At 34.9% G+C, this 15,892-nt stretch overlaps 1 protein-coding gene across 2 annotated transcripts; it reads left to right on the forward strand.

Moving 5' to 3' along the window:
* The first annotated feature begins 427 nt into the window (after positions 1 to 427).
* Positions 428 to 15,660, forward strand: LOC105340762 (pre-mRNA-processing factor 40 homolog B). 2 transcript variants are annotated; one of them, XM_066072743.1, is made up of 24 exons: positions 428 to 453; positions 730 to 786; positions 1,274 to 1,355; positions 1,596 to 1,697; positions 2,148 to 2,221; positions 2,606 to 2,713; positions 3,005 to 3,125; positions 3,303 to 3,330; positions 3,548 to 3,754; positions 4,111 to 4,210; positions 4,613 to 4,750; positions 6,314 to 6,405; positions 6,622 to 6,730; positions 7,262 to 7,412; positions 7,798 to 7,931; positions 8,548 to 8,662; positions 8,894 to 8,985; positions 10,681 to 10,797; positions 11,171 to 11,227; positions 11,479 to 11,559; positions 12,214 to 12,381; positions 12,942 to 13,181; positions 13,724 to 13,801; positions 14,827 to 15,660. In XM_066072743.1, the coding sequence occupies exons 1-24, from the start codon at positions 448 to 450 to the stop codon at positions 14,920 to 14,922; spliced, it is 2,553 nt and encodes an 850-aa protein (XP_065928815.1). In that variant the 5' UTR covers positions 428 to 447; the 3' UTR covers positions 14,923 to 15,660. The 2 variants fall into 2 exon arrangements, with proteins under 2 accessions (XP_065928815.1, XP_065928816.1); XM_066072744.1 differs by having other exon boundaries at positions 2,609 to 2,713.
* Positions 15,661 to 15,892: the final 232 nt, after the last annotated feature.

Raw genomic sequence — 15,892 nt, forward strand, 5'->3', positions numbered from 1 at the left:
ATCTGTGGTAAAAAGTGCCAAGTTTTGCACTCTAAAGCTTTTATGTGATGTCGCATGATATGTTAATTAAATATTGATGTGAATTTCATTGTGGGCGATGGCTGCAGAGGAAAATACAGAAAAAGGCACTTTTTATGAAGATGCAATTCTCCTTGTTAAAGTCTAAAGGAAACTCATTAATTTATTCTTAATGTTTGGGTATTTGATAAAATTAATGCTTCTTTTATTTTTATTTTTTTTTTTATATTCCTAGAAATTGACAATAAAAAAAGAGTTCTGATAGATCTCTGAATTTAAGAATATTTTAATTAAATAGACATTGTTTTTTTTATTATTAAAAAATATACTATGATAATGAATAAAGCACAGTGTCAACTGTCCGTTTCGGAGAAAAAAAAATCCGGAAAAATATGTTCCGTCGTGAAAGTTTTACTAATTATAAACAGCATGGCGGTACGTACAGCGAATGCTTCCTTTGAAAAAGCAAAATGTTTAATTCTAACTCTTAGCAGCTTGTAATTCATGTTAAATACAATAGATTTATTATGTATATAGCCATTAGAATTAGAGATAAGTTTTATTTTGCCTTGTATGTGGTATAAATATCGTGTACCGAATCGCTGATTTTTTTTGTTGTTAGTTAGAATTTCCTCAATTATCCAATAGAATGGGGTAAAGTCCAGAGTTATTTCTGACCACATTTTCATATATCGAGAATTATTTTTTCAGCAAAACAACGGACCTCCGGGACCGCCAAATCCTATGATGAGGCCTCCACCTTACGGGGTAAATGTTTATTTACACTTTAAACAAATGTAAATGCAATCAGACAGGGAATTATTATCATTATTTGAATAATCGTGTTGTTCATATCATTGAATGTTGAGAAATAAACCATGTAAGAAATGCAAATTGGAATTATCAACCATGTGGCCAAAGAAAGTTACTGATGGCCCCAGATTAATTAAAACATTGACTGTTTTTTGCTTATTTCAAACACTGGAAATACATTTGCTTTGTTAAATGTTTTGTTATCCCCGACTTAATTTGATGAATGACCAAGTGCTATCTGCTCCATTTATTTATTCATCTACTAGTCAGTTTATTACCATAGTCATTTTCTACATTAAACATGTACTTGTGTGATCACTGATGGTCAGACCACTTCAAATACTGGCACTAGGTAGCTCAGCTCAGTGGGTTAAGCATCTGACTAGGTTTTTGGTTCGCACATGTACATGTGTTGATGTTCTCACTTGTTGATCAATTTTAGATGCCTCCCGGGGCGAACTTCATGCCCCCACCAATGGGAGCCCCAGACATGCCAGCTCCTCCTATGATGGGAGGGCCCCCTGGTATGTATATGTTGTGGAAGAACATTTTCTTTTACCTTCCATCCATGTAAATTTTTGTGGTACATGTTTAAAAATAATTGTGATAAAAACATGAAAATGGGAACTTTAAATAAATTATTGAAAAAAAGAGAAAAAAGGCACAGATATATCTGTATTTTAAAGCAAAGAAACAATTTTTCTGATGAGCAATCCTTATACATTCATATTTTTTAAAAGAAATGTGTTTGATACATTTATTAGGTTTCCAGCCTCCATCAGGAAATATTCCACCCCCTCACTACCCTCCCCCTGGGGGTATGCCACCTATGGGGATGCCTCCAGCCTTTCCAACCCCAGGAGGCAGTAAGTAAAATGATAGGCACTGACAACTTGATGATGTTGCTTTCAGCTTTTTATTTGAAGGTGTGCTCATTGTTAGCACTGTCAGCTTGTTAAATTATTGACACTGTCAGCTTGTTAAATTATTGACACTGTCATTGACAATGTCAATTCGTTGTTGACACTACTAGATTATTGATTGTTGATATTGTCAGCTTGTTGTTGACACTATCGGCTTATTAGTATCACTGTCAGCTTGTTGTTGACAGATCAGTCCGCGTTTTGTTGAATCTGTCAGTTGTGGCATTATCAGCTTGTTATCGACATTTTCAGGTTGTTGTTGACACAGTCAGCTTAATTTTGACATTCAGCTTATTGTGTGACTGTCAGCTTGTGTTGACACCATCAGCATGTTATTGACATTTTCATCATTGTCAGCTGTTATGACATTATGTTGTTGATGTCTTGTTGTAGGTAACCCACAGGTCCAGTCTGTTTCTCAGTCCAACTCTGCCTCAAATTCACCGCTAGGAGACAAACAGGATAAGGTGAGTTCTTTTGGACTTACAACAGCCATAAATCACAATAACATTTGTAAACAGACCTGTAAAGAAAACAAAAAAATATTTTTCTAGAGGGAATTGCTTTTCATCTTAATAAGACCCTAAAAGGGATTTGATTTAAAAGTGTGATAAGCACCATTAATTTATGCTATGTATTTAATTAAGAACTGAAAGTTTATAAGCCTACGTGGAGAAAGCATTGATATTTGCAAATTGTGTCTTCCACTCTGGTACATGTTTGGTTTGAACATATTTTATTGTATATATAATATACAAAGGGTTCGAACACAAGTTCTTGCAACTTACTAGGTACATGTATGAGTAAAGTTTTTCAATAATAATTATACTGTACTGTATCCATGGTTACAGAAGGTATGGACGGAACACAAGGCCCCCGATGGTCGCACATACTACTACAATCACATCAGCAAGCAGTCCAGCTGGGAAAAACCTGACGACCTGAAATCCAAGGCAGAGGTCAGAGTTCAATTCCTTTTTGTCTGGGTTATATTTGTAGAGGTCAAGGCTAAAAGTCAATCGTTTGTTTTGTTATAACCCTGACCTTGGCAGTACGAAATGGTGACATTTAGATATAAAAACCAGGAATGAGACCATTTCACATGAATCAAGGTTCTATTAAAAGGGCTAGATGTCAGTGACCATTTTTAGACAATATTAATTTCCTTTGAAAGGAGAGCTCCAGCCTCTAAGTACTGGTTTTATAGAAAGAGGTCATTTTGTTTGACCTTGACATGCTTTGTTTTACAGCTGATGCTGTCTAACTGCCCCTGGAAGGAGTACAAGTCAGACTCGGGCAAGATCTACTTCCACAACTCACAGACCAAGGAATCCCGCTGGACCAAGCCCAAGGAACTGGAGGAGTTAGAGGGTAGGCTTGATCTCACCATAATATAGTGATGGCCTTTCCTTAGAAGTCAACCGTCTGCTGTTAATCAAGTTCATTTTTATCTTTATTTCTGAAACGTAAATGTGAATTTTTTTTTAAGAATAATAGATATAACCAAGCATTTTGTTTGAAATCATTTAACTATTGATATTGTTGTAGAAATGGTGGCCAAGAAGACACAAGAAGGGTAAGTTTGATCTTATAACATTTTGAAAAGTCACATGATATTTCACTGTACAAACTCTGATGAGCTTGTTTTTATTTTCCTGATTCTTAATTGTACATAATTCTTGCAGTTCAAAACTTATCAAATTGCTATTCTCTGTGTAACAATAAACTTGCAAATTTCAGCCATAATACATTGATTTATAGATGTAAAATTTTTTTGTCACTGCCTGTTTTAGTGCATTAAGCAGCACAGATCCCGGTCCAGTGATTGCAGCACCCCCCACCACAGTAGCACCGCCCCCTGCAGGCAGCATCACGTTACCGCAGCAACCAGCCAAACCATCGTCCGCCATTCAGGCTGCCATGCAGGCAACACTGGCCTCAATCAAGTTACCACCCCCCACTCCTACAACCAAGATAGAGAAAGAGATGAAAGAAATCAGGTAAGATAAGGAGATCAGACAGGTTTGGTTCTAATTCTGTTAATCCATACTTATTAAAAAAAAAAAACCCACCCCTACCCCCTCATAATTCCTTGCCTATGCTATTCCTCAATCCACCTTCTACTATGACAAAGATAGAGGAAAATGTTGTTATAATAAACATTCATGTGCATTACTACGAGAATTTGTATCATGGAATTGAAGTCTTTTTGTATTGTCATGCAATTTTACAATGACAAAATATTAATGTAATCATCCAATCTCAAACTCTAATGATCATACATATCAGATTGATATCTCATTTATTTCTAGACCTTCTTCATTTTATTTGTTAACTACATGTATATATTTTGCAGTGATGAAGAAGAAGAAAAGCCGAAAAAAGAGGTTGTCCCACTTGTGTTCAAAAATAAAAAAGAGGCGATGGACGCCTTCAAAAGTCTGCTGAAGGAGAAGGTATGTTTATTATTATCATTAAAAAAATTCATATTTGGGCATCTTTTAGTGTTTTGATTTTGCTTAACTTTATCATAGTTCACTGCTAAAAAATCATACCTAAGATTTTAAGGTAAATCTTATTGGTAATTTGCACCGTTAAAGACCAATTTCATAACCGTACGGTTACCGAAAAGTAGGCGGGGCTAAATTAAAATAGGTGTTATTTACCTGAAGTGACCAGGGTCTGTCAAGGTGCTAATAGCTATACACAATGTCATACTCAGAGTGTAAAAAATATTTAAACTATGTAAATTGTGAATAAATTTTATCATCATTTTAAATCTCAATAACAATTTTATTATAAATTCCAGAACATTTAAAACATTGTGTTTGAATTAAATTAACTTTCCCGTTGTTCAGGGTGTGTCCTCCACAGCGAGCTGGGAGCAAGCGCTTAAGCTGATAGTGAACGACCCTCGATACGGGGCGCTCAAACAGCTCAATGAGCGGAAGCAAGCTTTTAATGAGTACAAAACTAAAAGAGCCAAGGAGGAAAAGGTAGGGGCTTAGTTTTGTGTGAATAAAATCTTTTCAAAGTTTCAATTTTGGCATTCAAAACTGCTAACAAATCACTCTGCATTATGTTTAAAATGGACATTTCATGTTTCACTTTATGTACTGCACATTAACTACATCGCACCTAGCTGCAATAATGTAGCCCTCTCCCGATTTTTTTTTTTTTTGGGGGGGGGGGGGGGGGGAGAGGGCTACAACTCCATAGGATCTCCGTAATGGTGCAAGTGCGGGAGTGATTCACTCCCGCAACGATTTCGTCTCAAATCGTATATAAATGACAATAACATCTGCATTTCTTACCTGAACTCAAACATTGTAGATGTCTATGGCATAAATTAATCCAAAAATATCAAATATAGTCCATACATCGATTATTTTTCACGATGTCAACAACACAAGTTGAATTTGTCCGCCATGTTTACTGACCTTGACCGGTTTTATTTTGGGACAGCCAATGAGAATTCAGGAGCGGATCTTGAACTGAATATAGGAATTCCCCTATTTTAAACATAATTAACGCGGTAAATATGAATTTTCCATTATATACCATTTCCTGAAACGATGTTTTAGTGATAGAACGAGGTAAGATCGATTATTTACACTGTCGTTCACGTTATCAAGCCCATCAAAACTCCAAGCGTACATCCCAAAAAATCACGCGAGAACTGTCATGGCTGCTGAAAAAGACGACTGGTAAACATGCTGATGTGTTTTATCTGGTTTTGATTTATATACGGTGAATTTTTTCAACCTGAATTAAAAAATCGTTTTATCTAAAGGAAGTCAAATATAAAATCGAAATTTTTAGACCGAAGTCAGTCGCATTAAAAAATTAATTTTGCACCATTACGGAGATCCTGTGGAATTGTAGCCCTCTCCAGTAAACATCAGATATAAAAAATCGGAGAGGGCTACATTATTGCAGCTACATCGCACCTTGCATTAAAGCTGAACACCGCTCGTAAATAGGCACTGTCCGCCATATTTCTCTTTAATCACTGCTGTCCCTACAACCCTTATATAAGGGACAGACCTCTAAACAGTTCAAAGTACTTCGCTGTAGAGGTCTCACCTGTGTGGACGTACATTTTGTCTCGCCGTGTTACTCGGTTGCGATGAAATTATCAAATTTTACGCACCTTTTTGAAGCCAGGAGAATACTAACATCAAATAAATTGGTCAATGCATTATTTACGAACAGAAAATGAACATAAGATAAGAAAAAAATGCATGAAATCTAAAGAGCACAAAAGGAATACTACATGTCGGCCACGAGGTTCAGGTGTGCAATCGGGTGTAACGAAATTGAAGGGTTTATATACCAGGTATCTGTGGGACGGTGCCTATTTACGAGCGGTGTTCAGCTTTAAGACTTGTCATATTTACATGTAATCAACAAAATTTCATCGAAAAAAACCTCATTTAATATGGGAATACTGTACAATTACTACTATTAAAATACTATAATACCTTCTGACTTTCTAATCTATTTAAATGGTCCCTTTTTAAAGATTTCTTTATTAATTCTGAATTTTTTTTATTTAGGAGGAACAAAGATTAAGAGCAAAACAAGCAAAAGAAGACTTGGAGCATTTCTTGTTGCATGCAGACAAAATGAATTCAAGTGTCAAGTATTGGTAAGTGGTTAAATTAGTAATCCTCTCTCTCTCTCTCTCTCTCTCTCTCTCTCATATAAAAAGTTGTAGTTATAAGATTTGTGAAAATGAAAGTAGAAAAAAGGGTTTGCATTGATTTGTATGCCAGTTAATATAGCCATGCAGATACTTTTATGTATGTGACTGTGTTTATGAATGTACAAGATGGAGATTTGTATTGTATCATGTCGTTTCTAGGAAAGCTGACGACCTGTTTGGAGACCAGGATGTGTGGCGACGAGTTGACGATCGGGATCGGCGGGAAATCTTTGACGACGTTGTGCACATGCTGGCCAAGAAAGAAAAAGTGAGGAAATTCTTTCAGTGACAGCCTTTGAGTTGTAGTTAAAGTTAGGCTTTGGGAAAGAAACGAATGAACTTGCCTCATATGAGAAATAGCTAGCCATTAAAAGTTTTATATCTTTGATTTTGTTCCAGTACAATTTACTTTATTTAAGTTAGTGACTACTGTATACAGGAAAATATTTGTCCATGTTTTATTTTCGCCCTTGTTTGTCAGTGGGGGAATTTAAGACTGGGTGAATTTCAGGGTTTTAAATTACTTCTTTTTAAACATACTGTGTCTGGGCAAATTAAAGACAGGGCGAAACTTTTTGAAAGCATAGAGGGGCGAAAATAACCCTGTATACGGTATTATTGAACTGGCCATGCCTTTACCAAAATTTTCAACTCGCTCAAATTATTAAAAGAAATGCATAAATAAATACTTGGACGTGAGGCTGTGTATTGATTTAAGGAAGGTTGGAGATGTTGGTGCCCTTATTACTGCCTTAAGTTGCTAAAAAATATAGTGTGTATAACTCTTTCTGTTTACCAGGAGGAATCAAAATCTTTGAGAAAGAGGAACACCAAGGTGTTTACGGAGATTCTGGACAGCATGCCGAGTCTGACTCACTGCACTACGTGGTCTGAGGCCTCACAGATGTTGCTGGACAACCCAAGGTTTACAGAGGACCCCGATCTACACAGTGAGTAAAAGTTTAAACAGATATCATAACACAAGAAATGAAGTAGATATCTCAGAAAGTAGACTAAATTAGGATATCAAAGATATTACTGGACAACTCTAGGTTTACTGAGGAACATGATCTACACAGTGAGTAAAGGTTTAAACAGATATCAAAGATAACACAAGATATGAAGTAGATATCTCAGAAAGTAGACAAAATAAGGATATCAAAGATGTTGCTGGAAACCCAAAGTTTACTAGGTACTCCAATCTACACAGTGGTAAAACAGATATCTAAAAAAAAAAACTCAGAATGTGTCAGAGATATTTCAGAAAGTAGAACATAGGTGTATGGTGTTACTAGACAGACTGGATTTAATGTTACATTATACAAATTTTGACAGATATGGACAAAGAGGACGCACTCATATGTTTCGAGGAACACATTCGACTGTTGGAGCAAGAAAATGATGATGAGAAAGAGAGAGAGCGACGGAGAGTGAAACGACAGCAGAGGAAAAATAGGGAGGGATTCCTGGTCAGTTGTCACTTTCATAATCAATTTTGGATGATTTAATGTACCTATTACAGATTTTTTTCTGATCTAATGTCATGAGTATTTGGTCTCTTTTAATTATTCTTTTTGATACTGTAAGTTGTCAAGACGCTTGTAATGTCAATACATTCTATCAATTTATTAACTTTTTATTACCAATCTGAGTTGTTACTTGTGCTTTATTTTGAGTTGTCAGGCCTTTCTTTAATTTTACCGTAGTTTCCTAATTAAGCATGAGGAATTAGTTTCCGCATTAAATTGCAAAAAGCACACCTCGCGGAATTTAAAATCTTGCTTTTATTTTTAGGACATATGTAAAGTAAATGAAACTATGCCAGCAATTCAGTGTTTGCGATTTAATTTTTCTTGCTATTTGATGCAAATGGGTTAAATCGCGGATTTGAGTTATCGCGTAAAATAAGGAATATACAGTACTGGTACTAGTAAACAACTGTATATGAGACTATGAGTGTTCCAAAAATCTCCGCAAGGACAAGGATCAAATTTTGTTTGGTTGGTTAGCTATGATGTATGATATTATGGTAGCTGACCAATTATTACATGGACTTCATTAGAATCTCTCTACTATATTGGGCAGGTTCTACTAGATGAGCTGCATGAGCAGGCAAAGCTGAACTCCATGTCTCTGTGGATGGACCTCTACAGAATCATCAGCCAAGATGTCCGCTTCACCAACATGTTGGGACAACCAGGTAAGAGACTATTGGTCAACCGCAAGGTCAGGGGTCAATGTTATTACAGGGTCATGTTATTGAAAGAGGTCAAAGGTCAAACTGCTTGATGCAAAGCTTTTTAATACTAGTATTTTGAATTCTACATCCCCTAGTTAAACCTTACAGATTAAATATTTGACAATTTCAACATGGCTTTTAATATCAAACTTATTAACAAGATTATTATTTTTTTTTTAAATCTTTTTTTAGGATCCACACCCCTGGACCTCTTTAAGTTTTATGTTGAGGATCTGAAGGCTAGGTTTCATGATGAGAAGAAAATTGTAAAAGAAATTCTGAAGGTAAGAAAAAGTAGGTGACCAAGGGAATACATGTACCGTATTTTCCCGATGACTCGTCGATGCGGACGACTCGTCGAATTGCTCATTTTTAGCCAAAATTTTAACAAAATCCTACGATACGTCGTTTCAGACGACACGTCGAACTTATCGCTTCAAAATGGTGTATAAAACTGCAGTAACATTATCAGTGTATGATGCCACGATGTCCCCGATATTGCTACCAAATATTATTAATGATTAACATTTAAACAATTACTCTTTATACTTATGCATCATATTTTCAAATACCGACAACATCTACAAAGTCGCTTGCATTGTTAAAAATTCCCGATATCGCGTGTTATGCAAAATTAAACTTACTTTGATAGAAATATTTTATTCCCATGCATTAAAATAATCACCCACTCTGACCATCGCCTGTGTATTCGCCATTACGTAACCAGCCACCTGTTGACTCGGCGCGTGGTCAATGTTTGTTTAACAATTTCCGGTGTCAGAGGCATGCACCTGTCTCGTGTCGGACTTCAAAGGGGGATCTCAAGTGCAGAAAGCTTAGCAATTACTATGATTTGATGAAACTTGTTTACTTTGTATCCAGTAATACAGTTACACGCTATTATTTTAAAGAGACACTGTTAGAATAGATCGATCATTTGTACGACTTGATAATGACGATATACGACATACATACGTTTCCTAAATTTTTTATTGAACAATAATCAAAGAATTGGACAATAATTAAATAATGAACTATAATTACTCTTATAACGGTACTCTTTATGTACACAGTGAGTGAAATTGCCGTATAGATGTCAGCCTGAGCAAGATTATTAACACAACCGGGATCAGTCTACTGTATAAACAATAGAGTTGATAATTGCCGATTACGTATTTTAAGATTGATTTTGACCATAAAATATTTTTCATTTATACTTTCCACTAACAACTCTTTACTAATAAAATAATAAAACTTTAAAACATTCCCCGGACCTACTGCAATATTTTTTTCCATCCAGGTTTGGTTTCAATTTTACTGCGCAATATTATCTTCCCACTATAGTGATATATGGAATCATGTGACAATGTGTTTATAAAAACGGAACGGTAAAACTTTTAATTGATTAAAAATACACCATTGTTCAATAACTATTATTAATATGTATTCTAGTGTTAACAGATGAGTGAAAATGATAATAATTAAAGATGAACATTGAATTCAACAACGTAATTTTCAATAACACAGCCAGGTCAAGATGATTAAAATCAAGATTTTTAATTTTTTTTTCCACAATTTTCTGACCTCAAGCCTTAGACAAGTCGATCAAGACGATAAGTCGAGTGATCTGCTTCAGAGAAAAAAAATACCGACTAATCGTCGGGAAAATACGGTATATACAATGGAAACTGCAGCTTTTCTGTTGTATTATGGGAAAAATAATTCTGGCTTTAATTTCTTGTCAATTAATATTGCTTCTTTTGTATTTTATTTGTTCCTCTGTTCTATTCTTGAAAAACTGTAAATAAAATATTTTCTTGTTTAATCTTTTTTCAAAGACATGAGGAAATGTCATTTTGAAGTTTTAAGTCACAAATGCTTTAATTCAGAATTAATATCAGAACTGTTTTACAAAAGCTTGTTCTTCTCTATTGTGGTGCCACTTGGGTTTTGACCACTGACATTTTGCTCTGTTCCAGGAGAAGGGATTTATGGTAGAAGTAAGCACAGTGTTTGAGGACTTCGCCTCACAGATTGCGTCAGACAGAAGAGCCTCTGGTCTGGATACAGGGAACATCAAACTCACCTTTAACAGTGTAAGTCAGAAACACCAAACTCATGTACAACAGTGTGAGTCAGAAACATCAAACTCACCTTTATCAGTTAAGTCAGAAAACATCAAACTCACCTTTATCAGTTAAGTCAGAAAACATCAAACTCACCTTTATCAGTTAAGTCAGAAAACATCAAACTCACCTTTAACAGTGTAAGTCAGAAAACATCAAACTCACGTACAATAGTTGAAATCAGGAAAGACCATTATAATTTCAAAAGTTATTGATAATCTTGAGTAATGTTGGGCATTTTGAAATGTTGAAATGCTGAAAGGTTGCATTCATTATGAAATGTGTATATGTTCTATGTACATGAGCATGTATATAATGATTAATTTTCTTGTGGTTTTTATAGCTTATAGAAAAAGCAGAAGCAAGGGAGAAAGAGAGATTGAAAGAGGAGGCTAGGAAGGTAATGTCCTCTTGTTGTAGACACATTTTAATTCTTATGTCTTATTTAATATCTTCATTTCATTGTATGCAATGAGGATTTTTTTTTTAAAAAAATTACCATTGAATGATCAAATAAAGAGTTAGAAAGCATTCCAAATTCAGTTTCTTTCAATGTTGTTAAATTGGAAATATAATGCGCTTTAAGTTGAAAACCTGAATTATGTTGAACCTACCGTACATTAATTACACTTTGTGACGTTTTTTTATCAGCTGCGCAAGTTGGAGAGTCAGTTTAGAACAGCCTTAAAGCAAATCAGCCCACAGATTGAGCCTGAATCTAAGTGGGAAGATGTGAGTATTTCATTCCATCACTATAATGTTCACTCAGACATGTACAGTACATGCATGTTGCTATTTTGGTAAAATTGAGTCGTGAAACAGTTCATTGCAAATTCTCTTTGATCTACTTACTACAACTTAAACCTTTGCCTAATAGAGTTTACATTTACTGAAAAAGGTTACTTGATGACCTCTGAATCATAAGATTTGGAGGTTATTTAAGAAGTTGAAGGTCTTATTGATTATAACTTTTGTGTACCTACTTGTATTGTGTATTTCTTGTGTCCATCTACCATACGGTATTAAATCATAGAGGACCTGTTCAGCAGAGAGGGGCTCACAAGTGCTGGTCAAAATTTCCTGAGTTCTACAACACAAATTGTAGTGAGCACATGTTAGGGCCCACCCTCCTGAATGGGCCTCAGTATGTAATGTGTGTAAATTCCTAATTAAATGTGAGGAATTGATACCTGCGAATTCAAAATCTCGCTTTAATTTTTTGGGCATACATGAACTACATGAAACTTTGATAAAGATTAGGTGTTTGTGATTTTATGTTCTCGTGATTTAATTGAAAACGACTGAATTGCAGAATTAAGTACTCGCATAAAAAATTGTACAGGTTCCCAGCTAAAGGATCATCAGTATATGATTTCCTCTTTTTAGGTGAAGGAGAAGCTAGAGAAGGACCCAGTGTTTGAGGCGATCACTCTGGAGTCAGAGAGGATCCGGCTGTTCAAGGAATACCAGGCTGTGTTAGAGGATGCCTGCAGTCATCACCATGCCAAGCGGAAGAAGAGGAAGCAGAAACACAAGAGGTCCAGATCACGATCTGTAAGTTTACGATACAGAGTAGTCAGGAACAGAATCATGAGACTTCTGTAAAAGCATAATGTGTTGAGAAGTCAGAAGTATTGTAAGCGTATTATAATTGGCGTGTACGACATTTGGTGAAAAATAGTGTTTTGAAGAAGTTGACATGAATTTGAATTAGAGTATTCCTGAATGTGACTATTCTTATACATATATGCGTAACATATAGGGATGTTTTTGATTTAGTGGAAGCTGCATTCTGCCAGAAACTTTTAATAGAATACACAACCAAATGTAATACGTTTACAGTATAGTGTAGTACTGTTTGCTAATTTAAAGTCATTAGAGAGAGGGCTTGATTAGTTATTGAACTTTTGACCAATCCCGTTGAGTTTATACAAACCCAATCCAACAAAAAAACATTTTGGTCTGGACTTTTGTTTCACCCAGGATTCTTATATATTATGTTCACGTTTATTGAAATTTTAATGAACCATATTGCTGTTGATAATGTGGCATGAAATTTTCAGGCCTTATGAACAAGTACATCTGACAGTGTTGCTTCTGTCTAATTTTTATAGGGGAGTGAATCAGACAATGAAACAGCTTCAGTCAGATCCTCTTCCAAACACAAGTCAAAGAAAAAGAAGAAAACTCGCTCCGAATCTCGCTCACGGTCTCCTAGCAACATACCAGACTCAGATCACGAGGATCGTGAACGAGAGAAGAAAAAGCGCAGCCATCCAGAGTCAGACCAGGAGGAGAGAGAGAAGAAGAAACACAAGAAGAAATCCAAGAAAAAGAAGCATGTTTCTCATAGCGTAAGTTATGGGGAAATTCCTCTGTAATAATGTACAGTCAAACTCGTTTAGTACGAACACGGATATTGCGAATTCATGGATATAGCGAAGTCATCTTGGATCCCCAGCTATGTAAATGTAATGAATTTCTTTTACGGTTATAACGAATTACGGATATAACGAAGAAATTTCTTAGGTCCCAGTGACTTCGTTATAACCGAGTTTTGCTGTATTTAGGGAAAAGCAGTGGGTTTTATATTAGTAAGGCTTGTTTTCCATGTGATATAACTCTTTAAGTCAAAAAAATTCATTTATAGTTTGAAAAGTTTGCAGATTGCTAGTTTTGTTTTTACACTTTGAATTTCATTGAATTCACCAGAATGGTAGAAATAGAAATTGTGTATAATACTGTTTAAGGATAAACTGTGAGTTCATTGGTTGAAGAGAATGCATGGATTATACACAGAATAATGACCCACATCAAATTTTTATTATTCTGTTAAATTAGTTAAATTCGTTATAATATTCTTAAGTGATACTAACTGCATATTGTTTTTTATTAGGCATCCAGTGCCAGTGAAGATGAAGAGAAGCAGAAAAGTTCCAGCCAAAGTAAACCTAAAAAACGCAAGAAAAACAAGGTCAGTTTCATTGCAATATTTCATAAAGTAGAACTCCTTCGCAGTAGGAAGTTATTTTCATTTGTAATACCATATCATTGTTAAGAATTTAGATGTTTATTGATAAGACTAATTCTTTATTGAGACTTGTTCAATGATAATTGCTATTTGTATGACTTGGTAATGACTTGGACTTGGGGAGTGATGACTTAGGTTTACATGTAAAGATCATCGGTATGTTTTAAGTCTTGTTCTTTGTAAACTGTTATTATGACTCATATTCATTGTCATGACTTGTTTATTTACAAGTGTAACTTAAGTTCATTGGTAAGACTTGTTCAGGACTTGGACTTGTTAATTAGTATTTGTTGTGAATTGTTTATTGCCATGACTTGTTATTGGTGAAAAATTTTCATTGGTAGGTTGGTGACAATTTCATAGAAGTGACTTGTTCATGATTAAGACTTGTTCATTTGTAAGTTTGTCATTATTAAAGTTCATTGTCATGACCTTTTCTTTGCTGTTACTTTTTCATTAGCATTTGTTTTGACTGTTTGTTTTCAAGACCTGTGATGTGGCGTTTTCAATTTTTGGACTTGTTCATTGCCAGGACTTTTTCATTTAATTATATATATGTGATTTATTCATTGCCAGGACTTGATCATTTCATGAGTTGTTCTATGTCACGACTTGTTCATAGTCATGACTTAACCAAACATGTAGCTTTGACTTGTTCATTGTCATGACTTAATAATAGTTGTGACTTGTTCATAGTCATGACATGTTCATTGTTGTGAGGTGTTTATATGTTTGAGTTATGATATGTTCATGATTAAGACTTTGTCATCTGTATGTGTTATGACTTCATCATGACTAAGACTTGTCCATTGACGTGATTTGTTCACTGGTGGAATGTCATGACTTGTAATGGCTTGTTCATTGGTTTGTTTCATAACGTGTTCATTGCTGTGATTTGTTAATTAGTAGGTTGTCTTGACTGGTCCATTGTTATGACTTGTTCATGACTATGACTTGTTCATTGGTAGGGTGGAGATAACGGCTCCTCAGACAGTGATCTCAGTGAGGGAGAGTTAGAGAGGAGAAGGAACCAACTTCTACAACAGCTCGAGGCAGATCAGTAAAACATACAGGGGTGGATCCAAGAAAAAACAGAGTGGATCAATGAATTTATAGTAAAATATACAGGAGTGGATCAAAGAAAAAGACATATTGGATCAATGAACTTAAAGAAAAATGTACAGGGGTGGATCAAAGAAAAAGACACGAGTGAATTAGTGGAAAAAAAACAAGATCAATGATCAATGAATTTACAGCAGTAGCTTCCTGTACAGTCGTGATGATGAGTCAATAAAATGAAATGGAAAATATAGGATGTTATTAATAAAGAAAATCTCTGCATTAGTTCAACTGTCTGGATCCATTAAATGTACAGAGGAGAAAGTTACACAGATTAAGGAGGGTCTGCCATTATGTTATCACATTCTGTAAGATAACTCAATTTCCTGTCAGGGAAAGGTTGTAGATAATATTGAAAGAAATTGGTTGATAGGAAAAGAATGTCTTTGTAATAGAGTTGCTAATATCCTATCAATATATAGTGCAAGACAATTTTTGTATATAAAATTTCTATTCTTTTAACTAATGAAATTAAGATATCCACTGCTTACATGTATATGTATTATTTCAATGATCAACAATTATAGTTGATGATATAAATTAAATGTGAATAGTCATCATGCCACAAAAATGATGTCTGGATGAATATATTTCTTGAAGCCTATGATCAGTTTTTCATGCGACTGGAGTTTTGTTTATACATATTTATGTATATGTATCATAAAATATTTCATGGACATTTCGATCAATATCATTGTCATTATCAAATATCACTAATAATTCATTGCAATCAGATCACACATGCAATGAAATAAAAAAAAAAATACTTGCAAGCTTCTTTTTTTATTTGCTAGATGGGGGTACCAGTATTTCTATGTACATGACTGTATTGGTTGTAGGGTACTGTAAAAAGTATTGCGTGGTCTGATGATATTCCGTGCTTGACCTTGCATTAACTTGCTCAAGCAATTTTGC

The sequence above is a fragment of the Magallana gigas genome, chromosome 10, assembly GCF_963853765.1.
Source record: "Magallana gigas chromosome 10, xbMagGiga1.1, whole genome shotgun sequence".
Classification (NCBI taxonomy): Eukaryota; Metazoa; Mollusca; class Bivalvia; order Ostreida; family Ostreidae; genus Magallana; species Magallana gigas.

Coding starts and splice junctions, on each gene's coding strand:
- LOC105340762 (XM_066072743.1), top strand. Junction 1,698..2,147: donor CTTTCCAACCCCAGGAGGCA/GTAAGTAAAATG, acceptor GTCTTGTTGTAG/GTAACCCACAGGTCCAGTCT. Junction 7,413..7,797: donor AGAGGACCCCGATCTACACA/GTGAGTAAAAGT, acceptor AAATTTTGACAG/ATATGGACAAAGAGGACGCA.